At 47.4% G+C, this 24,851-nt stretch overlaps 1 protein-coding gene across 2 annotated transcripts in view; it reads right to left on the reverse strand.

Annotated features, from left to right (window-relative positions):
• Kctd3 (potassium channel tetramerization domain containing 3) overlaps window positions 1-24,683 on the reverse strand; it is a 38,582-nt gene extending 13,899 nt beyond the window's left edge. The window contains exons 1-12 of one of the 2 annotated variants that reach the window (NM_001107199.1): window positions 24,330-24,623; window positions 18,996-19,049; window positions 18,582-18,627; window positions 17,505-17,578; window positions 14,883-14,941; window positions 14,597-14,677; window positions 14,010-14,150; window positions 13,332-13,422; window positions 9,226-9,416; window positions 4,707-4,822; window positions 463-550; window positions 265-381 (exon numbers count right to left, since the gene is read on the reverse strand). In NM_001107199.1, coding sequence (NP_001100669.1) covers window positions 265-381; window positions 463-550; window positions 4,707-4,822; window positions 9,226-9,416; window positions 13,332-13,422; window positions 14,010-14,150; window positions 14,597-14,677; window positions 14,883-14,941; window positions 17,505-17,578; window positions 18,582-18,627; window positions 18,996-19,049; window positions 24,330-24,412 — 1,141 coding nt within the window. In that variant the 5' untranslated portion in view covers window positions 24,413-24,623. Of the gene's footprint in view, window positions 1-264; window positions 382-462; window positions 551-4,706; window positions 4,823-9,225; window positions 9,417-13,331; window positions 13,423-14,009; window positions 14,151-14,596; window positions 14,678-14,882; window positions 14,942-17,504; window positions 17,579-18,581; window positions 18,628-18,995; window positions 19,050-24,329 lie in introns of both variants that reach the window. The other variant, XM_039090826.2, reaches the window with a different exon arrangement.
• Window positions 24,684-24,851: the final 168 nt, after the last annotated feature.

Genomic DNA, 24,851 nt, shown 5'->3' on the forward strand with positions numbered 1-24,851 from the left:
AGTGTGTGTGTGTGTCTGTGTGAGGATTGGCAGGAGTGTGGTCCCGAGTCCCAGTCACTTCAGCAGCACTGCACTTCTTGGTCTGATGAATCCAGTCAAGTGATGCCGTGAACGAGCAACACATCCGAGCACACGGCCTGTCCGCAGGCACACGTGAGCATGCTAATGTCTCTCAGCACATTTCAGGGCATCGTCAAGATCAGTGAGCTCACAAACACACAAACACATGCAGTCTCAGAACCCCCAAGGCTGGCGGGTACTGACTGGTTTTGGGGGTGAGGTAAACACTCAGCGCAGTGATGGCGTCGTTGGAAGGGTCGTGGTAGAGCTCAGTGACAAGGAGGTCATTATCCTTCATCCGCAACGGGAACTTCTGCATGTCTGTGGACAAGAACACATGCGGTCACAACTCCAGAGGGTTAGGTCCCCGTGCCCTGTGTATAAAGCATGCTCGGTGCTCACCTATGTAATATATTGACCCATTGTTACATCCCAGGAGGAGGAAGGAGCCTGCAGTGTCGTAGCTGGTTATCGGGACAACGTCCTGCACCTGATGCCATGAAATTGTTAGTGTTAGGAAGAGAGCATCATTCCTACTTTTCGTTCCAACTCCCTTAGGGCTTTGATTCTTTTGGGTATCCCAATACCCAATTTTAGGAAGCTTAGACAACGAGCTGTCTTTACGCCCCATGCAGCTTTGAAGACATATTCTGGTCGTATCCCACATCAGCCCGTGCTCTCTGAAGTCAGATGTGTCACCTCTTCTTGCTGCATGTGGTAACTACACCACAGCCTCTGGAACTGAAAGGCCAAGACAGACCCCCTCCCTGTGTCACTCATATAAGAGTGCTGAAGCCACACAGTGAATAATTAGACCAGCACAAGTGATTTCAGACACAGTGCAGCTGCCTAACAACCTGCTACAACTTCTTCAAGTGGACAGTGCCCTGTCTTACTGTCCTTAGCAAAGATTCTTCTAGGAAATAGCAGAGGCAAAGCTCCAGTGTCTTGTTTTCCAGGCACTGGAATTAAATAGCATCTCTTCAAAACAATCAGCCTGGTTTGCAAACAGGTAACCATGTAAATCCAAAGGACTAAAGTTACCACAATAAATAAATAAACCCAAGAAACACCACAAAGTGGCAGCACAGGAAACAGAGCGAACAACTCTCTACCATCCTGCCATAGAGACTGTAAAAATCCCTAATGATTCAACATTGTGTAGCCTCCAAGGAACTAGCTAGCACCTCTCAGGCTTCTTTTCCAGCAAGGATAAGAACTACATGTAATCTGCTTCATGTGTGTCTGCTTTATGCACTACAATCTACCTAATAAAACATCTGCTGAACTCTCAAGGCGCCTGTCCACCTCCCACAGAGGGCTCGGGAACCCAACACCGAGAAGAGAAGAGCAAGGCAGAGCCTGGGTCCACTCCAGCTACACCACAGGCACCTGGGATGAAAGATCTCCCTAAGCTGCTCACACGCAGGATGCTCTGCTGTGTGCACACTGCAGCTTCTGTCTCGAGCTGCACTAGGGCATCTCTGCGGGACCCTGGTCAGGGCTCTCAGAGAACAGGCAGCAACTCATGTGGCATGCCTCTGCCCACACTTCCGAGCTGGAGGTAAAACTCAGAGTGAAAGCACTGTGCCTGCCACTCACCCATGCCTTGTTACCCCCAGCACTGCAAGACAAGTCCCACTCCTACCCAAGGGTCTCCACAGCAGGAAGCAGAATAAACGCTGAGCCCTCTGGAGCCACATTTTCCTATAAGACTGAGCTTCTGAGCCTATGTCAGGAGAACGCTATTACCTGCTCTGCAGGAAGATGGGTTCTGTGGTAACCCTCCCCTGCTCAGCCCAGACTACTCTAAGGCCACAGTGCTTACACTGGATCCTTGGGCAGGGCCAGGAGCTCCTCCTCAAACTCAGACCCCACTGTTAGACACAGGACAGGTTCTCACTGAACCACTTAGCTGCAAGGTCTCCGAGCCCTCACAGTGAGGCAAACATTCTCTGATTCTTTGAGAGGCAAAGCACGTGTGTCGCAATGTGGCTTTCAGGGCTAACGTCCACATACTCTCCATATTCTGATAGGAGAAAAACTTGTAATCAATCTGTGTTCAGCCCCATCTTCATGAACTTGAGACATGATGCTCACACAACAGTGCTATTTCTGCCGTGTTACTCAGGCTGAGCTTCCTACTTGACAACACTGAAGAATGCTTTCTGACTGACACTGTGTGTGTGTGTGTGTGTGTGTGTGTGTGTGTGTGTGTGTGTGTGTGTGAGAGAGAGAGAGAGAGAGAGAGAGAGAGAGAGAGAGAGAAAGAGAGAGAGAGAGAGAGAGAGAGTAAATAAAGCCCTATTTTTTTTTATCTCCATAGATTGGTCTTTACAACATTCCATCAACATTCCACTAAGGTAGAGTTGAGAAGCTGACAGAAAAATCTCAATTTTTCAGGTTTTAAGGTTGAATGCAATGAATGGCTAATGATTCACTGGACTCGAATGCTCAAATGCATCCCGACTGCATCTGAGGTGAAGAGCTCAGGGGCTGCCATGTGCACTTCTGCTATTTGTGGCTAGAAGTTGCTAAAGGCCAAGTCAGAAGCCAGTCAGTCAGTGCTGCAGCAGCCTAGGAGGCAGCCTCCAGTCAGAGCTGTCTGTGGAGATCCACAGACAAGGCTGAGGCTGCACATTAGTCTCATCTCCACAGAGCACTAGGAGAAACGCAGCTGTGCTAGGAGGCCAGTGTGCTGCGCAGATGCAAACTTTCCCAGGTCTTTCTGAAATGTGCAACAAATCCACATGTCAGACGTGGTCTTCAGCCACGTATGTCCAGGCTGAAGAGTCAGCTAACACACAGACAAAACTCCCAAGGCTATGATCCACAACATGGTCACTGGAATGACTCTCTGGATCTCAAAGCCATTCAAACCAACAGTGAAAGGCCATCAGGACAGTTAAGATCCTCTCAAGGTCACAGAACAGCACATCCCTGTGTGAACAGCACAGCCCCCCTGTAACACAGCCGGCCCAGAGCAGAACTCACATAACTCAGTCCTCCCTGCAGGGGCACCAGCAGCAGAACAATCCTGACGATGCTCTGCTATGTTGGAGCCTCTCCACTGACCACTGCTGCACTGTCTCTGCCTTTTATGCAGACCCGACCTCTGCATCTTCACTGATATTCAAACACTTTCCCCAATACAATCCCTAACCTGAGATCTATCCAGTGTTATCAGCTCCCCTGCTCCTCAGTCCTAAGTCCCAGGACTGTTCCTCCTCCAGAACCTCATGGGTGTCAGTCGTGACAGCCCCCACAGCCTGTCGATTTCAAACCAACCCTTCACTCTGCTGCACATCTTGTCATCTGGCTCTACCCTGTTTTCTAGTCCTGATGTCTATATGCTCAGACAACGCCCCTAGGGCTCCCCTTCACCAGTATATCTGCTGGGTTATTCCAAGACCTCAGCATATCAAAACCTTGGATGTACAAATACAAGACGTAGTGTCTGCAGGTCACCTCTGTGTACATCACCATCTCTAGACTACCCAGCATTATCTGATGTGAACGTCATGAGATTAACTGGGATCTGTGTTGTTTAGAACAACAGAAAAGATGTCAATTCTGTTTTGTAACATTCTTAATCCAGCTGGTGAGTCTCCACTGTGAAACCAGGGGTATGGAAAGCTGGCCACACTTGCAAGTGAGCACAAGGATCAAACAGGCCACCAGGGAGAGCTGCTCCAATGCTAAGTCCTCAACCTTCACTGCCACTGCTTTCTTCCCAGTTCCATTCAAGCTGTCAATCTGCTCAAGTTCCTTCCAGCTCCGAGATCCTTGCATCTCCCCTGCCTTCCCAAGTGCTTCTGTGTTGTCTTGGTCTCAATGACCTTGCCAGCATTGTACTTTCTCAGTCACTGGTTCACTGCATTCACCTACATGAAACTCACCCTCCATCAGACCAACGCTAGATTTTCTTTCCCTGCCTTCCTGTCCACTCCATTCCTGTCCCCCATCTCAGTGCTAACGGATCACCAAGCCGTGGAAAGTACATGATTCACAGAGGTAGCACACGTCCATGTCCACGTGCACATATGTCTATCGTCCCCGCCACCTGTCCATCACCCTCTCCTCTGTGCTCTACAGGCCACACCCTCCTCATTCCTGGAGAACACGCCCCTCCATCCCTCTGGCCTCCAGAGCGTTCTCTGCAATTCCCTTCGCTGCCCACAGCATGCTCGAGCTTCTCCGGCCTTAGGGAAAACACAGTGCCTCAGTGTGGTTAGCATAGGAGACAAACAAAGCAAAAACACTGTCTTCAAATTATGACTTCAGGAGCCCTTAATTTTTTCCCCATTTCTTTAGTCTGTCTCGGTCTCTCTAAGCCCTGGAAGGTGTTTAGCAGACTACTACTGTCTATATACATAGTCTATGGTCAGACTCATCTGCATTTCCTTCCACTCAATAAATGAAGTTTACCTCAATTCCTATGCACACAGCATGGCTCTTAAAAATCTCAGAGGTGGGGAGAAATGCCAAGACTATCATTATAAAAGTAAAACAAACAGTGAACTGTCTGTGAGGAACAAGTCTCCAATGTGATGTACTCACGGTTGGCAGGAACTTTATAGGAAGGGACATTGTCGGCGGGCATGAAAGTGCTTTCACTTGTGGAAGGAGAACTGAGTGAGACTAACCTGCCAGTGCTGTGTGACAGCATTCCACACGCCCACTTTGCCTGTGTGACTCGTGGCCACCAGCTGATTCCCAATGAAGAAGAGGGCGTCTACAGGAACCCCGAGGCTGAACACACCTTAACCAGCAAAGCAAACAGACACAGAGGTCGGTCAGTGCAGCACATCTTCAGGTCAGTGCAGCACATCTTCAGGTCAGTCATCACAGCCTAGTTAAACATCTGACTCCAGGGTACCATGGCCTACTGACTGTGTGCTGTGATCAATGGTGGACAGAAGTCAGGCAGCACCGAGCAGGGTCAGCTGGGCAAGCTCACATAGCTGGCCAGTGTTGGCTCATGCTGTGGCTCTCAGCCTACTTCACCATAGCCACCACCTCACAGGTAGGAGAAAGGTCTGGGACCCAGTAAAACTTGCTGGGAATTCAGAGGTAGCCTGCTCATGGACTAGACCTCAGGGAACCACTGACTGAAGGCATACACTTGGCAGCCTAACTATCTGGAAGGTATCTAAAAAATGCAGAAATAAGGTAACAGAAGACCAAACCATCACACTGTATTCAAAACAAGCATTTAAGTCTTTAATTAAAAGCTTATTTTAACCCTGCTTCCCAGTATTTACATTTCAATCCAACTAACTGAAAAGGAATATAAACTGTATAAAGCAAGACGCCTTCTGAAAGAACACAGATTCATTTGAACTCATCCCCAGTTTAGTAGAGGAAGGAGCACCCACTCTACTACAACACTCGGACAACAGGAGGGAGTGCAGTGAGGATGGCGGTCAGGGATAAAGGAGCCAGGGAAGGGCTGAGGGAAGAAAATCAAAGGAGCTGGGTTTTCCAAAGGTCTATAGGCATCGCTGAGCTGGAGAATCAGAAAGGGTAAGCTAATAAAACTGTAGGAAAGGGGAGTGTGGCAAAGGGACACCCACACTAAGGAGGGTCCGCCTATCGCTGGCCCGTCTCAAGCCATGTCCCACAGGCTCTCAGAGACCATCACCGCTTGCACTTCCTGCTCCTCGGACATCATCTATGAAGAGCTCCAGCCATGACCCACTCATTCTCACTGCAACGATGGTATGATCAAAAACATCTTATTTGAGAAACATTTTCCGGAAATGTCTTTTAATCTAGTAACTCGTGAATCTGAGTCCAATCTCTAAATCCTGCTCTATTTGAATCATTATTAAAGAAGTGCCTGTGAGCCAATGTTAACATTTATTTATTTATTTATTTTAACACTTAGCTACCAAAACAAAGACTCAGGAGACCTTAAAGAACTCAGGGGCAAAACAAAGTATGCTTTAAAACCACAGCCTGAGAAGATGACTGTTTCCCCTGGGCGTCAAAGCCGAATGGACTGTCTTCTTGGTGCTCACGTCTACACTGTGTGAAGACCTTCAGTGTTCTACAGCCGTCCTGAAGCCAGCCACATGGCCAGTGAGGTGGCAGAGAGGACATCCAGGCAGTGCAGGCCTAACAACCTGAGTTGGAGCCACAAAGCCTGCGGTGGAGAGAGAAAACCCACGCCCACAGACCTGCCCTGATGCTACCTCACACCATTCTTACTCACGCCCACATCTTGTCTTTAATGTCAGAGACAAAGCAATAAGAAAGATGGCAGAGATAGACAAAGCCAAAACTCAGAAGAGAACTCAGTAGTCCTGCGGGGAACACCACCTCCTACACATTTAAGTGTCTGCATTTAAATACATACTTACATAACCAAGACAGAGCAAAGTAAGCTATCAGACACACACACCCTGCCCTTAACAAAAACAGGTAAAGGAATAAACTGCCCTTCCAAGCAGAAGGTAGTAATTCTGTGTCACACACAATTATTTACAGAGCAGCACTACGATTTTGAGGCAGGATGACTTTTAAAAACTGGGGCTAACTCCATTCAGCCCTGCTGCAGAAATGAAAGCGAGCTGACTTTCCTCCTGATCAGGGTGAGGTTTGGAGATTCAAGGAGGATACCGTGCATGGTCTCCAGGACTGAGTGTCACTCCAGCTTAGGCTGGAGGATCCTGAGCACTGTGGGCAGACAAGGCAGTAGCACGAATGTGAGCAGCTCTGCCCCGGCCGCTCTGAAGCCATCTGCTGTCTTGTCTGAGTCACAGGGCAGGGGTCCAGCCTTGGGAGAGCCTATCATGCATCCGCCAGCCCAACAATGATCTCTGGATGGTGAAATTCCAAAGAACAGCACCAAAAGATGTTCCCTTTACAGGCCTGAGCAAAACGCTACGGGACCAGCTCCTCCAGTGGCTCCTACCATGCTACCCTCTGCAAATCGAGGAATAAAATCTCCACCCAAGAGCACCTGAAAGGCGAGGTGCATAGGTAACTTGCTTTCTGTTTGTTTACCAGCTTGCTCATTCAGATCTCTACTGCTGAAACCAACGCCACGACCAAAGCACCCTGGGGAGGAAATGTTCTACTTCACCTACAGCTCCCAGTCCAACATCCTCAGAGGTGGGGCAGGAACCTGGAGACAGAGCTGATACAGAGGCCATGGTGGAACATTGCTTCCTGGCTTGGTCCTCATAGCTTGCTCAGCTGCGTCTTGCATATCCCAGATACCCTGCCCAGGGGTGGCACTGCCTAGATCCTTCATATCAATTAACAATCAAGAAAATGCGCCAAGGCTTGCCCATAGACCAACCTGGTGGGGGATTTCCCAATTGAGGTTCTCTCTTCCCAAGTGACTCCTGGTTGTGTCAAGTTGATATAAACTAGCCAGCACAGCAGTATGTCTTTAATGTTAAAATCTGTTTTCTAACAAACCAAAGGGGGAAGGTTATGCCATTAAACATGATAAATGGCATTCACTTATTCCACACTTTAAAACAATAACAGCAAAACTGGACAAAATACAGATGGCACTTTTAGGCAACGTACAAAAGGCAGCCAAGGACTCAAGATCCTGGCAACTGTGTCTTCTGCTGTGGGCACTCCCATCACCATACAGAGGTGAACACTGCGAGCAGGGGTGGGTCTGACTAAGGACAGCCCAGGTACACATGAAAGAGGGTGCTGTAGAATGGTGGGAAGTCCCAGCGGTCACAGTAAATGAGGTGCTTTCACCTCAGAGTGGTGTGCTTGGCTGACGACCTCACACACTGAGAGCAAACGAGGAAGGAAGGGAGGGAGAAGGTGGACAAAGACAGATTTGGTATCTGGCATATTTGCTCCCCAACAAACAGAACAAGCCTAATTCAAGGCAGGCGTCAGTGGTTGGTAATTGTTGCCAGCTACAGACATTCAGTTTCAAGTGAAATGAGTGTTCTGAAGATCTCAGCTGACAGGAGCATGATTCCCTAACACTGTCACATGTGTGACTGCACTGAGTGCCAGGACACATTACAGCTGGGGAGTGAATGGCACCAGCATTTATAAAATCTGCCTAACTCGGCAAGCCGACATTTCCCAACTACTCAGCACAGGAGTTACAAACCACTCAGAGAACAAATCACACTGGGGGTCTCAATTTAGCTGACTTAGAAAAGTTTCCATGGTTCTGGGGCAGGATTCAAGTGAAAGAGACACAGCTTTTTGAAAATAATATTTAAAAAAATGTATTAATAACTGTTTGTTAGGCTACCCTGTCTTTTGTCTATGTTTCACATAGATCAATAAAAACAATGTATCACAGAAAACTAAATACAGAAGAAGACTTAGAATTACAAAAGATCACCACAGGCTGTGGAGAAGGTCAACCTAGTAACAGTGCCTACTGCACACGCATGAGGACCTGAGTTCAGATCGCGGCATACACCTGAGGAGAGAAAAAGTCCTGCCTGCCAGTGTCCTCGCTCTCATGGTAGGGAGCAGAGACAGGACTCACTGTGCTTGTTTGTCAGTCCAGGCAAACCCAGCAAACTCCAAGTCAATGGAGGGCTACCTCAAGGAAACGAGGTGGAAAATGAGGGAGCGAGACATCTTTCTGTGACTCAATAGACAGGCAGACAGGCATGTGCACTCACACACAGATGTGCGTGCACTCATACGCCAGGCACATGTACTCGCACACACAAAAATAAAAGTTTAAAAAAGCTACACACGTAATATCACTTTGTCTCAAAATTTTTCTTTTTGGAAAACATCTCTTTTCATTAACGTGTTTTACGTCACCATGCAATGAGTTTAGTGCTGCTAATTTTTATACCAGTAAGTACTAAATTTCCAAGTCTAATTTCTAGTAATGTGAATGCAACAGACGAAGACCTATACAATTCCTTCTGGTCTTGACTAACTTAACAGAGCTTTGGTTCTGAAACCAAACAGTCTGAAAAACTTGGCTATAGAGGCCAGACAGCATGAGCCATTTCCCAATCTTCAGAGAGTGCGAGAGGGGGAACCATGTGCTGGATGGCAGCTCGCCAGGCTCTACCTCAGTGCTTCCTCTAACACAGCCTTCTCACAGGAGTGCTGTGACCACCCCAGCCAGCCCTCACACGGATGGCCGATCGCTCCTCTGCTCCTAAACTCCACAGCCAAGCACAGTAAGTGCCTTCCTACCAATTTCACTTCCGCTTCCTCCGTCCTGAACACTCCACAGGATGATGCTGCTCTCTGAGGCCACAGCCACCATTTTGTCCTTGTCTCCATGAGGACCTCCAACCACTTTTGCATTCAAAGCCACCCGTTCAATGGTCCAGTCCAGATATGGGCTTGTAAACACTTGCTGCCACCCTGAAGACTCTTTGATTCTGTTGAGAATAGACATGTAGAGTGAACTTAGTAGTGGATGAGAAAAAGAACAGAAATCAACATGGCAAACAGACAGTAACATCCTTCACCTAGACAGCCTGAATATAATTTTTGATAGATCTACAAAGACATTACTCTTGATCTTACATTTACATATATAGGACATGTGACCACAAAAAGAACTAGAATACTGTTATTTCTCCAAAAAACTAAAATTTTATAAAACACTTTAAAAATTCAAAGAAAAAATTTAAGATGGTTGAGGTTTGGTCTGTTGCTATGCAAACCTTGTTCTTTAATTTAAAACCACTGGTTAAATAAAAATGGTAGCCAATTACTGAGGGGATTAGAGGTAGGCAGGTTTTGGGTTACCTGTTACCTGACTGAGGGTTGTGGGGGCAGGGGGTGTTTGAGGGGGAGGGAAGGACATGGTGAGAGGAGGAAGCCACTGTGAAAGGAGATGAACCATGAACACATGACCAAGAGAAACGGCAAGTATTTGGGGTACATAACTGGGGAAGTAGTCAGGCCAGCGGCTAGAAAGGTAAATTGGGGATACCCAACCCCTGCCACCAAGTAACTGTCAAAGCAAATAAAATAGCCATAATCTGAGTCTCAAACATTTGTAGACAAGGATAAGTTCACACTGGTTTATCTACACAAGATGTTAAGTCTCTCACCTTTTCCCACAAAGCTACTGCTATGTTCTGTATGATCCATGACGGCCAATAGCAGTCAGCATTTGAGAAGAGCTTGGGTTCGTCCCTCTTAGCAATCGTATGATGTCACTGATGTGACATGGCAAGAACTGAAGTCCCTGCTCCTTAGAGGATATTACATTATAACCTAAACACCTCAGTCTCTGAAGACTGCTCTATACAGGCCAACAGGACACTGTACATCCATGCCCCTTTTGTTCTCCTCCCCTCCCCGTCTCTCCAAGACATGGTCTTTCTCTGTACCCGAGGCTGGCTCTCTCTAAGACAGGGTCTTTCTCTGTACCCGAGGCTGGCTCTCCCTAAGACAGGGTCTTTCTATGTACCTGAGGCTGACCCACAGTAGGACTTACCATGTAGCCCAAGCTGGTCTCCAACTCAATCTTCCTGCCCCAGATTCTTGAGAGCTGAGATTATAGACTGTATCTCCATGCCTGACTGCCATTTTTAATAGATTCCTCTGTCTTCTATGAACTAGGGTCTTCTAGACTGGGCTTCCGTATGAATGAATGGCAAACCCCCAGGGTTAGAGCCTGATTATAGATAGCGTCACGATGAACAAGTGCGCAAAAGTGCCACCCTGGTTCTGCCTAGCAGGAGAAAGGACAAAGCTGCCCTTACACTATGGCACATGGAGAAAGCTAAGCTGGCTGGCCATTGGTACAACATGTACTACTTAATTAGGACATGCACAGGCATGGCCACTGTTGTCATTTAAATATGTATGCTCAAGTAATACAAGTACAACTCACAAAGTACATAGGCCTTAAATGAGAATTAATGGTTTCCTTATGGAAGCTTCAAAGCTTTAATAAAGGGTAAAATTTACCACTTTTCCCCCCACACATTGGGAAGGGCTGTAATTGCCCGTTTCAGCCACCAGATGGGAGTGGTGTGTTAAGACAAATATGAGACTACGCATCCAATACACTCAAACTCACGACTGAGGAATAAAATGTGGACTTTTAGGCCCTCTCAGACTGAGCACAAAGTAGGGACTGTCAACACTTCCAGATAAGGACACGTGCACTCAGCACACATGCTGGTGGCTGCAATCTGAAAGGACATTGATCCTGTGGGCAAAGATGCAGGAACACAGACCACACTCTTCCAGACGGCACAGGCCTTAGTTTCAAGGGTACAGCCATGAGGACGGTAGAGGAAGAAGCATTTACAATCTGGAGAGCGTGACTGCATTGTTTCAGAACTTAACTCAGGGAGGCAGGCAAACCTGTGTTTGCAAACTGAAATGAATGCAAAGCAGTCTACAGCTGTGTAATCTTCCAGGGACGCAGTGAAGCTTCGAGTACATCAGAGACAAAGACACCGACACTGCACCCAGCTCTTCCCTGCGGACTCTGCAGTTAGCACAGCATGCAGGGGCGCCTGCCTCCCGGAGTGAAGCCTTATGAGGTCTGGTAAATGTGAAGCACACCGTGAGCAAGCTCTTTCCCAAATGAGCTGTTAAGCTTGATTAGCGTTTAAGAGTTCAAGATACCTGAATACACAGAGACACACGACATATGCACAAGAACACGCTTACACACGTGAAGGGGAGCGTCACACTCAGCAGGAAGCCGACTCACTTGATGAATGATGTAAACATAATTAGTTACTCACTTGGAAGAAAGTAAAACACATTCTTAAATTTCATATCACCTATACAAAGGAAATTCCTCTGAGATTAACATCTAAAATGGAGTCCAGATGCAAGAGGGCAGCAACCTATACAAGTTCTCCATTAATTCAGTGACCACTGTCAAACACAGGAAGGAATGGGACGTAAACCACACAGGTCAGTGGCCTATGGGAAAGCACATGTGACTACCACACCACTTTCTGTTTTAATCCTTGTAGAAAAGACTATGATCTTCAAAAATACTGTGAAATTTCTTTTCGAACCGTTTGCCAGTCTGCTTCTTGGTTTGAGTTTGTAAGGAAAGCCAGCACACGTGCCCTTGTCCCTTCCCACCCGAGGCGCCAGCTCCAGTCGTAGGCTAACTGTGCCAGTCTACAATGTCACAAGCAGTCGCTCTTCCTTCTCCAGCCCTCCTGTGGGGGATTCAACACTCTCTGGCAAGTGACAACCTGCAGTGCTGTGACAAGGGCAGACCTGCCACATCCCATAACAGTCACTGCAAGTTCCTGGAACCCTTGTCAACAATCAACTGTGCACCCCATGCTGAACAACTGAGAGACTGGCCTCTCAGGGCCTTTTCACGTGGGGGTGAGTCTAGAACAACTCCATAAAATCCCATACTGAATGTCTTATGATACATAAGAGCATTAGAACCAATCACCTGAAAGCCCATTCCTGTACGGTCTAGTGATTAAGTTAAAAACCTGCACAGCACTCAGAACGAAGTCTCATCTGTTCACCACTATAACCAAAGCCCAGCCCCAGCAAGTGGCCAACAGCACCCTCCAGAGGCAAACCTGCACCACACTTTGGTACTTACAGGGGACAGTAAAGTCCTGAGGCCTTTCAAATCTGTAACCAGCTTCAGCTATTTTTATTCCTTATCCAAGGTACAAAACAAAGTGACAAAAATTCTAACGTCTTTGACTTGCCAGTAACAATCAAACAGGCGCATGCTGAAGGAGTCAATCCTGCCCCTCCCTGCTTCAGGGAGCAACAGCACTGCCTGAGGCCCACAGTACAGCCTTGAAGAGTCTAACTCACCCTGTTAGACGCCCCCTGCTCTAACTCACCCTGTTAGACACCTGCTCGCTCTGGACTCTGCACTCCTCCTCACTGCCTTCCGCTCCAATCCAGTACTGAAAAGCTCAGTGCACTGCAGACACTGAGCTGTCCACACATCCGACCTCACTGTGTTACTCCCAACATTTGAACAGGACAGAGCTCTTCCCACCTCTGCTGCACAAGACAACGGACGAACAGACGGATTCATGAAAAAGTTATAGACTCAACCCTGCCTAAGGCTTCCACATAAGCGACATGAGTCAGAAGGAGTGAAGTATCTAAGACTGAGTCGCACGTCCACCATCTGGGAAACAAACACTAAGGCTGTCAGCAGTATAAAGTAGATATCAAGTAAAAAACAAACTGAATTATAACCCAGTGCAGTGGATGACACATGCAGGGGAAAACTGAAGGCTAAAAGGAACAGATGTTCAACCCAAATATAAAATATAATTATTTAAAATAAAACCAAATGATGATTAAGGACACAGTACCTGTAACACACAGCAAAGTGAGCATAGGCAGCTACAATCCAGTTGTGGTGGCCAGCAACTATTAGCACCTTTCTTGGGTCCACTGGGACTCCTGTCAGGTTTAAAGAGAAGCATCTACATCTTACACAGAGTTGGGAAGTTCTGGCTCAGAGGCCATTTCGCACTTCTGCCAGTTTGTGTTAAAGTGGTAGGAGCAGAGCACGCACAGCTTATTAGACTGTGGATCACGCCTTCCCCAGACCGGCAGGTTAGTACCAGCAAATGCCGTAGGCCCCAGGAGCCTAAACTGGGAACCCACTGGCCAGCTCTCAACAGAGAGTTTGTCAACTGTTGTGAGGACAGAAACAACAGAAAGAAAACAAAAACAGAGGATCATATTACACATCAAAACAATGTGTGGTAGATGAGATTTTCTAATATATAAAACAATTATAAAGGACTGGGGCATAGCTCAGTACAACAGCACTCAGCACCACTGCCATATATTCAATGCAAAACCATAAGACTAGAGAGGGAAGGAGGGAGAGAAGGAGAGAGAGAGAGGAGGGAGAGAGGGAAGGAGGGAGAGAGAGGGGAAGGAGGGAAAGATAGGAGCAAAAACGTAATATTAAAAATTCATAGCCTGTGTCCCTGCGAGTTAAGTGTGTGCCCTCCTCCTCTGTGTCCTGTGTCACTCACCCAGCCTAATAGTGTCTTCTCCATTCCCAGCAAGCACAGGCTGCGTCCCGCTTCCCCGGGCTTCGCCTTCCATAGAACTCAGTCCATTCCTAGCGTCCACAGAGGACCTAGCTGTGTTAGTTCCTTTACGACTGGGGATGCCTACAAAGCAGAACACATTTCATCTGTTACGTCTGAATTTCCTCACACTTTCAGACAGGGTCTTCTCAAAACAACACCTCTCCCAGAAGCACAGGCAAAGCCCCAACTCTAGGTAACTGAGGCAACAGTGACCTAAGCCTGCAGAGAGGGGACAGTGACCTAAGCCTGCAGAGGGGACAGTGACCAAGGCTGCAGAGCTCCAGGTTCGGGAGCTCGGCTAAGGGCCAGTGGTGTACAGGGCAGTCAGTGTAGCCACGGAGCTCCTGCGTCCTTCGGAAGGGCCGACCCCTGCTCTACATGTGCTGTGACCTCACTGTCACGCAAGGGCAGTCTGATGAGGACCAGACTTACCGAAACTCAAATAACAAAGCAGTTGTTCTTATTTTATGCTTATGTTAGTGACAAAAAGAGCTTTTTAGAGATTGACCAAACGTGAGCCGCAGTACCTGGCGGGGGCAAGTAGCCGTGGAACAGGACACTGCCGCAGGACGACCTCTCCAGCTCCTCACACAGCAGCAGCCTTCGCACTGCAATAGTCAATGAAGCTTGTCAGGGGCCATGCACACACAGCTGCTCCACACTCACTCTCAGTTAAGGGCGTGAGGAGAGAAAGGGATGTTTAAACAGCTCACAGCTGAGACGTTTGTAGAGCTGCTCTCCAGAGGACCTAAGTGAAGACACTCTGCTCTGGGCAGCTTTAGCACAGGGTCAGTCCCAGGAGATCACACATACCTAGTGGAGTGATCCCATAAAATTCTGCCTCGTGTCTGAGAACGTTGATGCTGACTCCCCTGTAAGGAAGCAAACAAAGTCTGTGAGCTCTCTAACACCAGTGACCTAGGCCACCATGGCGACCACGGAGAACACAGCAGACCCTCAAGGGGATGAGGCCACCAAGCCTAAATTTTGTTTTTTTCTCACATTCTCTTTCCAACACCATTAATCACCTGGAAGTGGTTAAGAATTTGTGCTCTCTCCCAGAGGCACAGATGCAGTTGCCAGCACCCAAAGGGCAGCTCATATCAACTGAAACTCCAGTCCCAGGGCTCCAGCTTCCTTTTCTGACCTCCAAGAACACATGCAAGTACTTGTGCACAGTCATGTGGGTGGCAAAACACTCCACACAGGACAAAATAGATATTTAAGATGCACTGCTACCACTTAAAATGGTTACATATTTGATGATTTGTATGAGTAAGAGAGATTTGAGGAATAATACAATGAATTATCAAGAAAAATTCAACCAAAAAAAGAAAGGCAGAAACCGTTCTTGTAGAGGACTTTTTAACTCAAGTCTCTCTATAAATGCGTTCGCCTTCCCCATTATACTGGAAGCTTCCTCCTCTTCTGACTGCTCTGTGTCTTCCACAGGGCCTGGTGCAGTGCTCATTTACACACCTTGCAGCATTCTGTGTGCAATGAGGACGGCCCTGCCCAGCAGGAGAGCTGGGTAACGATCTGTAACTGACAGGAAGAGGGTGAGCCCCCAAGTCCACAGCACTGAGGCTCACGGTCGCCCGCTCTGCCTTTGAGAACATGGCCAGGCCTCAGCACATATAATTAATTGTGAGTTAACGGTTTCATTTGTGACTAGTTTAACAGAAGAAGGTATGGGCTAGGAAGGGTTTGAGTAAAGCAACGTCCCAAAGATGAGGACCCAAGGGTAAGAATTCAGATCCATCCACATCACAAGAACGCCAGACAGGCGTGGCAGCCCACTTGTACAGAAGTGGGACCCAAATGGCCCCAGAGCAAGCTGGCTGACCATGGGACGGCTAGATCTAGGTCAACTGAGAGACCCTGCCTCATGTAGAAGGCAGAGATCTAAGATGCTGACACCAACCTTGGCACACTCACACTCACAAAAAACGAAGAACGCTGGAAACGTCCAAACTCCACTTTAGAGTCAAATGCTAAGGATACAGTGGCAAAGGCCCAAGACAAGGAAGGGCTCAGGGCAAACATGGTCTCAGAAGCTCGAGGAGCTGCAATGCAGACAAGTCACCAGCACAGGCTGGCAAACATAATTTGTGGTACCAGCAATACAAAATGTTATGCAAAACACACGGTTAAGGGGTTGGGGATTTAGCTCAGTGGTAGAGCATTTGCCTAGCAAGCACAAGGCCCTGGGTTCGGTCCCCAGCTCCAAAAAAAATCACAGTTAAAACAGTGTTTTAAAAACTTCCTTCTTTTGAAAAGTAACCAAAGTTTACATTTGCTGGGCCCCTGCGAAGGCAGGAGAGTAAGAAAGAGTGGGCCTCTCCTGGACCTAAGTCACAAACAAACAGACCTTTGCATGGAATGAGGTGCCTGAAAACCCCTCACTGTGGAGGCTGAGTGCTCTCCTCTCACCCAGCACAGCCCACCTCCCACTGGCTTCAGGGACTGTGCACCTAAACTAAGTCAAGAAGCAGCTAAAGGGCACCCAAGAGTCCTCAAAGTTGGATCTACAAAAAAAATCAGAGCCTTAGTGAAGGTCGGACAGAAATAATGAAAATTTAAAAAGAAATACTAATAAAGCTTTCTGTAAGAATGCAAACTAATTCAAGATGGCAAACTGAAAGGTAAGAAAGGTTAGGGTTAGGTGATCGTTCAGTCATCCATAAACTACTACCCACCCATCAGAGGCTGGGTGTATAGTGAAGAGCGGGTGCCCTTCTAGAGTGGAGACCTGTTTAAGGATTACTAGCATGTTAGTGCATACAGCAGGAGCTGACAAGCTGACAGACAAGTGCAAACACAGCCGTAGACAGACACAGCAGAAGCAAGCCCCAGAGAGGGACAGGATTATAAGAGAAATTAGGTATGGGCAAGAGACAGACAAGCGAGAGGAAACCCAAACCATCAGCCGTGCGTCACAATCACCTCTGTTTCCAGCAGAGCAGAGCGCGCTCAGACCACAACACTGGCTGCAGGACTGAAAGAATACAGGGATGCAAAGCAGGGACTGGCCAGAGAGCTGCCAGATCGACCTGGAGGGAAAGGCAGAGTGGCCCCGACCCACCCAACTCAGCTGAGGATGCTGTTAGCCACGGGGCCCATCAGAGCCCCTTAGAGGCTGGAAGTGTGAGGGGGCAAAAGAGAAAGAAAGAAACCAGCAACAAAACTCAGGCCGGGAGTCCGCTCCCTACACAGCACAGCTGCACTGAGGTCTATAACCAGCTACACAGGATCCCCGACTCAGGAAACAGAATCACCCGAGGAGCTGTAAGAAGTGACTGCTGCCGTGACTGTGGCTCACTGTAAGCTCCTAAGGCTGTGCCCAGGTGGACATGGATACAACTGAACCGCAGTCCTTCCTGAACAGCCAGACACTGGCGGCCAGCAAGGCCTCAGAAAGGGTGAATCTCTTACCTTAAGTCGAGTTCTTTTGTCCGAAGAAAATTTAGAATGGGGGCGAATGCTGCCGGGTCCCTATCAATAAATATCTGCAAGTGAAGAACTGTGTCACAGTCAAGTCAACATCAACGTCCCCTTTCCACATCTGAGGCACACAGACTCCCTGGGCTCTAATGTCCCTGACCCTGAACGCTCCAGCTGTGCTCCCAGGTGCTTTCATTCTAAAGGCTAGGAAGCTGGGGGAGGGGAGGAGACACCCGGGGAAACACTCCCATCTAAACACTCCGGACTCAACCAACACTTTGAAAATAACACAAGTGTCCTGAGGCTGCTGTGGCAGTCCCCAAGGTGGCAGCTGCCATAACTCCTGTGACGTAAGAAGAGAGCACCGTGTGCTCCAGTGCAGACGGTCGGTGTTAACACAGCCGTCATCAGGAGCAGGGCAGGATATCCATGGGCTTAACTGACAATCTCGCCATCTCTGCTGCAAGGACTTGGGAGGACTACAGCAGAGGACCGTAGCGTACGCAGAACAAAGACGGAGACCGATGAGCTGGCTTTGACTCCATCTTTAAGATAACTTCATGCAGACACATCTGTTTTGCTGCCTTAGTTGACCTACAATTTTCGCCAAATTAACTTCAAACTGCTTCTGAGAGCTGTCAACTCTCTTTGAACACTAGTTATCTGAACACAATTGCGCCTATGACAATGTTGTAAGTACAGAAAGCCACCTCTTGGTCTACACCTTACTCCACACTGTAGTCTCACGGGTTCACAAGAACCTGCAAGGCTCTACTCACTCTAACACCAGGCTTACTGGTGTTTCTTACTCAGGCTTACTGACGGTTACAGTTTCAGCTACTCACTAAGGCAATACAAGTTACACCCTACACTCTCTCTAATCACAACATCTCAGACGCCACAGACAGTAGATATTGCTTAGGGCTCTCTTTCCAGTTTACAAACACTGCATGTGACGGTTTTGAAAATGCCACACTAAATTTGTGCTTACTAAAACATGAGCTTTCCTGTCACTAAAACTCATAAGCGTTTGTTGACTGAATTTAGAAACATAACATTTATACTCACAGCACCAGTTTCATCTCGAAGTGTTGAAATCCTTCCACTCAGCAAACTAGGAATCATTAAAGTAAGCAAGCGTTAGTTATAAAAATCTGAAAATAAACAAATTCCTTACCAGATGTCAAAGCCAATACAAGCTAATTTTCTGTTTCCAACTTTTAAAAAGATCTCAGTTTTAATCAGGTGTGGAGTGTTTGCTATAACTCCTTAGAAGGCTGAGGAAGGAAGAAGAGTTCAAGGCCAGACTGGACCACATGGCAAAACCCTTCTCAGCAGTACAAAGACAATAACATTTCCAACTTAAAAGACAACATTTAAATTCAAAATATTTTTAAAAAAAGTCTTAAATTAACTAATGAGGACAGTTTTCATATTTGGCAAGTAATCACATATAATCACACAAAGAATTACATAAGTTACCTGGAAAAAAAAGAATCTGGAATCCACATAAGAGTCTGCCTTGAGGTACTGAACCTGCAATGAGAATCATCTTGCATTATGAATGAGAACGCACTGAGATGGGCAGCAATGGTCGTCCTGGGCTGAGGATGACTACCCCCTCCATTATGTTTGTCCTGCTTACTACGGATAAGCTTTACCAGTCTGCGTCAGAGTTAAGATGCAGCAAAATCAAATGCAACACTTCTAAAACCCAAGCTTCTATCCATCACCGCAAATCCCACCCTCCACGCCGTGAGGAGCGGCTTGTCGCCGCCCTCTCTCAGCTTTATGCCTCTGGTGTCTCTGTCCCAGCTCAATCACCTTCTCCATGTCCAATATTCCAAGTCGCACCCGTGTCTCCTGACACAACTAGGTTTCCAATCCACAATGGCTTCTTTCTCCAGACATTCTGCCCTGCATGACCTCCTTCTGATCAACTTGAGACTCATGTACACTCTCTGTACTTGTCCTGGGCATTGCCAAAGGATGAGGAAAACAGGTACTATCTGCTCCCTGTTCATCATGGTCTAGCACCCAAACTTTCCTCCGTTTCCTTTCACATCTGCCAAGTGGCACAGCAAATGTCAGTGGATGGCAGACCAAACTGAGAGCTGCAGAGGTCAATCCACACCTAAGCCTAAGACAGCAAGGGCTTAAGACAGCTCATCTCCTGATAAACGATAACTCCTTAAAAACCTGTGCAACTTTCAGGAGTGTCACACACACACACACACACACACACACACACACACACTCACACACTCACACTCGAAAGAAAACAATGTTTTGTTTTTTAAGGGTGGGTAGCAGTGCTTGGAGAATGACCTGTAATCCCATGGCCTAGCACTAGCACAAACCCACAGCTACACTGGAGCAGAGTGTGACCGTCAGAGATGCACTCTATCCAGTTCAGAGTTCTGTGGCCTTTATATGGTTACAACAGAGCATTTACATATAAAGGAAGTATTGGTAAACATGTAACCAGGCTGTCCACATGGCCATTGGCAGGATGGGCCTTATGCCACCTAATGTTGGTGACAGCAGAAAACAGTACAAGTCCCCTTCTACAGAATGTCTGCTACAGCCTGATTCTCTCACACACTCTCTGTAGTTATCAAAGTACACTTGTTAATCAGAGGGAAAACGTTAGCTGTCCCCCATCCACACCTCTATATTCTAATCTGTAAGGAAAAGTGACCTGCAAAGGGAAAGAGCTGGTGTTTAAAAGATGTATTTACTGGAGGCTGGAGAGATGGCTCAGTGGTTAGGTGCACTGACTGCTCTTCTAGAGGTCCTGAGTTCAAATCCCAGCAACCATATGGTGGCTCAGAACCATCTGTCATGGGATCTGATGCCCTCTTCTGAAGACAGACACAGTGAACTTCTAGATAATAAATAAATAAATACATCTTAAAAAAAGATGTATTTATTTTATTGTCTTATGTATACGAATATTTGCCTACATGTATGTACGTGCATCACGTGGTACCCACAGAGGTCAACAGAGGCCATCAGAGTCCTCTGGGACTGGAGTTACAGACGGTTGAACTACTATGTAGGTGCTGAGATTTAAAATCAGGGCTTTTGCCAGAGCAGCAAGTGTTCCTAACCATAAATAAATAAATAAATCTATAATTTATTTCTTATAGATTATGTCTCTATAGAGATACAGATATTTTCCATTGAGAGATCTTAGAGAGATACAAGGATGCTAACTCACAACTAACTTCACAGTTTATAAATAATCCAAGTTGTCAAGCACTCCCATGCTCATTAATCTAAGAAAGGAGCTAAAACCAAGTTAGGTAGTCTATTTCTGTACTCCCACTGCTCCAGAAGCTGAGACAGGAGAGTGAGCTCCATGCTAGCCTCGAATGCACAGCAAATCTGAGGCCAGTGGATTGTGAACGCCTCAAGAACATACACACATACACACACTGATATGAAGACGTAAATAAATAGGAAGGAATTCAACAAACACATACTCAAAAAACATGGCAGCTTTTCCTAAGGCATTTCTTAGCAAACTCTCAAGTAATTCTATAGGTTCAAGGTTCATAGTTCATAGGTTACTACTGGTCACAGAAACCTCAAGTCAATGGTAAATGGAAGCACGCACAGAAAGACTCACGTGCAGAAGGCATTAGATAATGTCAAAAATAATGGTAGAAAGGTTCATTTTGATTGTCTGGGACCTCCATGGACACAAACCGTTGGAGTTTGTATGAAGGCGTCCCTACAATTAAACAAAGAGAGAAGATCTACCTTTGCCCTAGGTTGTTTTCTGTTGCTATGATAAACACTGACAAAAATCAACCCGGGGAGAAAGGGCTTGTTAGGCTTAGAGGCTCAGTCTGTCACTGAAGGAGAGGCCAAGGCAGAAGTGAAGACAGGAACTGAGGCTGAGACAAAGGAGCAGTGCGGATACTGCTCTGGACCAAAGTGGACAGAAGGAGCTGAACGCCACCACCACTGGGTCCGAAGAACCCGGCACCTTAACTTTCAGTGGCTTTGTCGGGCACTTTGTCACCACAACCCAGCAAACACAGACACATGTTCATCACCTTCAGGAAACCATTTTAAAGTGCATAGGTCTGCTTACAATCACAATGTCACACTAGCATGAAGGACACAGCTGTAGTCACAGCATTCAGGAGGTGGGGCAGGCAGTCACAGACAGTAGGAGGGAAACCTTCATTACACAGCCAATCATTATCAAGCACACCTGAAAAACAATATGTAACTTCTGGACAGAGATTGGACAAGATATATATGATTAACAAGTGTGCCAAAGACGGACAGATGGTGGTAAACACAGCAAACAGAAGACTAAAGAAATTAGCATATCTGGTTATGTAGCACACCCACTCTAGTGGCTTGCCACAAAATTCATCTGCAAATATGAAGCTAAATATGAAAATGTGAAGTAAAGTGATTTGCTATGAAATACTACTATGACAAAACCTCTAAGTCTCAGTTCATGATCACTCCCTCCAGGTCTTCTAGGGATGCATGAGACTGGCACTATAGTAACTTTCAGGAAACTAACCAATACAAAGTAACTTGCTCAAGGCTGCTAACCTAGAGGGGAGGCCTGCTATATGCATAAGAAACCAGTTTGTTTCCAACACTTTCCATCAGCCAGCCCCTCTCCTTTCTGCACTGATACCTGAGTAAACAACGACTCTTCACTGATGCTATTAATAACACTCACTACCAGTTTTTAAAGTCCCCATAGAGTGCCACACCAGAGGACATGCCAGCAGCATGCTGCCTACTGTCCCCACAACCCAGCAGCATGTTCTGTGACTTTCTTCCATTTCTGAACAAGCGCTTTCTACACCTTAGGCAGTGACTCCAGAGCTTCAAACTGTGCCACAGGTTGTCTTCTAAAACATTCAAACCAGGAATAAATTTATTGTCTTTTTTTTATTAAATGCTAACTAGCACTTTGAAAAATTCAGAACCCAGTAAGAACCAAGTTCACCTCTAAGACATCCACTTTTTATTATTACTTTGTTTTTAATCTTGATGCACTGGTGGGAATGCACAAGGGAGTGCGCATGTGGAGCCAGTCTGCTCCTTTCATCTTAAGGATGGCCCGGGAGGGCACTCAGGTGGCCAGCCTTGCTAAGAAGTGCCTTTTTAGCCTAGCTGTCTAGCCACATCCATCTCCAATACACAATAAACAAGGCAGGGGCTGAAGAAATGGCTCAGTGATTAAGAACACTTGCCAATCTTGCTGAAGGCCAGAGTGCAGTTCCCAGCACCCACATCAGGTGGTTCTCAACAAGACTCACCACATCTGTAACCCCAGCTCTAAGGGCTCCGTTAGCCTCCACATGCAGCTGCATTCACAACACAATTAAGACAGAACAATCTTTTTTAAAGTGATAATATAACGTAGTTTTTTGTCATAAAGCTATATTCTTTTGAATGCCTGGGAGGAAAATACGTGAGATATCCACGGATGCTCAAAAGTGGTGTGAAGATCTGGCATGAACACAATCCTGCTTCTATGTAGTAACACACACTACTCACGCCTCCTGCGGAACATTTCACTTGTGCATACTAAGTTACCTGCAATAGTTTCACGTAGTTCTAGGTGGGCAGGGAAAACACACTATTTACATTAGATGAGGTCATCTGCACTTGACCTAGTATGCATGGAATGCAGCGGAGGTCATTTTCATGTGACTTGCTATGTCTGGAATGCAGTAGAAGAGGTGCAGCTTCTCCAACTGTTCAAACTTTGCTTTGTAAGTAACAAGAGAGTGACAGACCAAGTTCTCCACCGCCTGGAAAGCCGGTACCTTCACTGCTGTTAATTTGTAATTTTTAAGTAGCAAAAGTGTTACTTGTTTAAAATCTTCAACACTGAAACTAGTCTTCCCAGGACAACAAAATAGCCTGTTCTCCAGAGCATTCCTCTCCCTGTATGTATTTTTACTATGCCTTAAAGTCAAGCTTCTCTCAACTAGCACTGACAATAATACCCTTTTCTCAGATGAGTAATGGGTAAGTCATGGCAAATCCACAAAAATGGGGTTTTGGTTTTTTTGCTTGTTTGGATTGTTTACTTTGCCAACAAACGTAATAAAAAGCACAGAATGAGAGTGGAAGGCCTAAGAGTCTAAAGAAGACAATTCACCCGGTTTTCTCCTTGCAGATACCTAAGCTGCCCACAGGTCAGTATTTAGTCACACCCCTCTACATGTGGAAAAAATCCTTCCTGTCCGTGCACCGAGAGAAACTCTGGAAATGAACAACGATGTTGATCTACCCCGTTCCCGCACTGACATCTGTATCAGAGTACAAAGACGCACTCCTGTCCCTTGCAGAAGCTAAGCCCACAGCTAGGTAAACCTGCAGAAAGAGAGGCTCGCTCCTATGCAACAGTGCAAGCCTTAGCACCGGAGACTACAACTAGCTGGAACGCTGACAGCTCGGTGTCAGGACGCCTCGGGAGGCCCCAGTCACTTGGTCAGGGACGTCCACCATGCCAACTGTGCTCCTGTGGACTGACACCATAGGAACCAGGAGGAATAAAGACTGAATTTTAACAGTCTTTGCACTCGACCTGGGACCAGACTCTGAAGGATGCACAGGGATCCTTGGATCCTGCAAAACTGTCCCTGCCTGTCGCGGGTACCCTACCGCGCCGTGCAGACGCCACCCTGCCCTGCAGCCCGTACGCCACCTGGCCGTGCAGACGCCGCCCCGGATGCAGCACCTTTATCACCTGGGCTTGCACATGTCACTCCTGCAGCAGCGGTCGTCCCACCCACTGTCCCCGCGTGGACGCGGGCTCACCTGGTCCCCCCAACATTCAGCTGCACGATCTCCCCGCTGCTGGCCGCCGCCGCAGCGAAGCTGCCGCAGTGCCCGCCCGCCATGTCTGCGGTCGGAGCCGAGGCTGGAGCCAGGAGCGGCGGCTCGGCGGCCAGAGCGCACTCGGAACGCCGAGCCTCTCGCAGCGTCCCGGCTCGAGCCTGCCTCTCCCGCTGAGTGCTCGCGGCCTCCGCCTCTCGTGGCTGCAGGCCGCCGGCCCAGCCCGGCCTCTCCTCAGGGCCCACTCGCCTCCATGGCGGCCGCCACAACCGTCTGGAGGACGGGTCGCGGAGAGGGACAAAAAACCAAACCGCACCGCTGGCGCTTCACGCTTACGGAGTGGGAGTAGACGGGGCGGGTGAGAGGGAGGAGCTCCTGACAATGGGCGGGGCTGCCACTGATGCCCTTCTTGGGATTTGCCTCTTGCCTGTTCACCAGCACACAGATTCCCTAAAGAAAGAAAACTTCGCAGTTGTTCAGACTGATGCCTAAATACACGTGTTT

The sequence above is a fragment of the Rattus norvegicus genome, chromosome 13, assembly GCF_036323735.1.
Source record: "Rattus norvegicus strain BN/NHsdMcwi chromosome 13, GRCr8, whole genome shotgun sequence".
Lineage (NCBI taxonomy): Eukaryota > Metazoa > Chordata > Mammalia > Rodentia > Muridae > Rattus > Rattus norvegicus.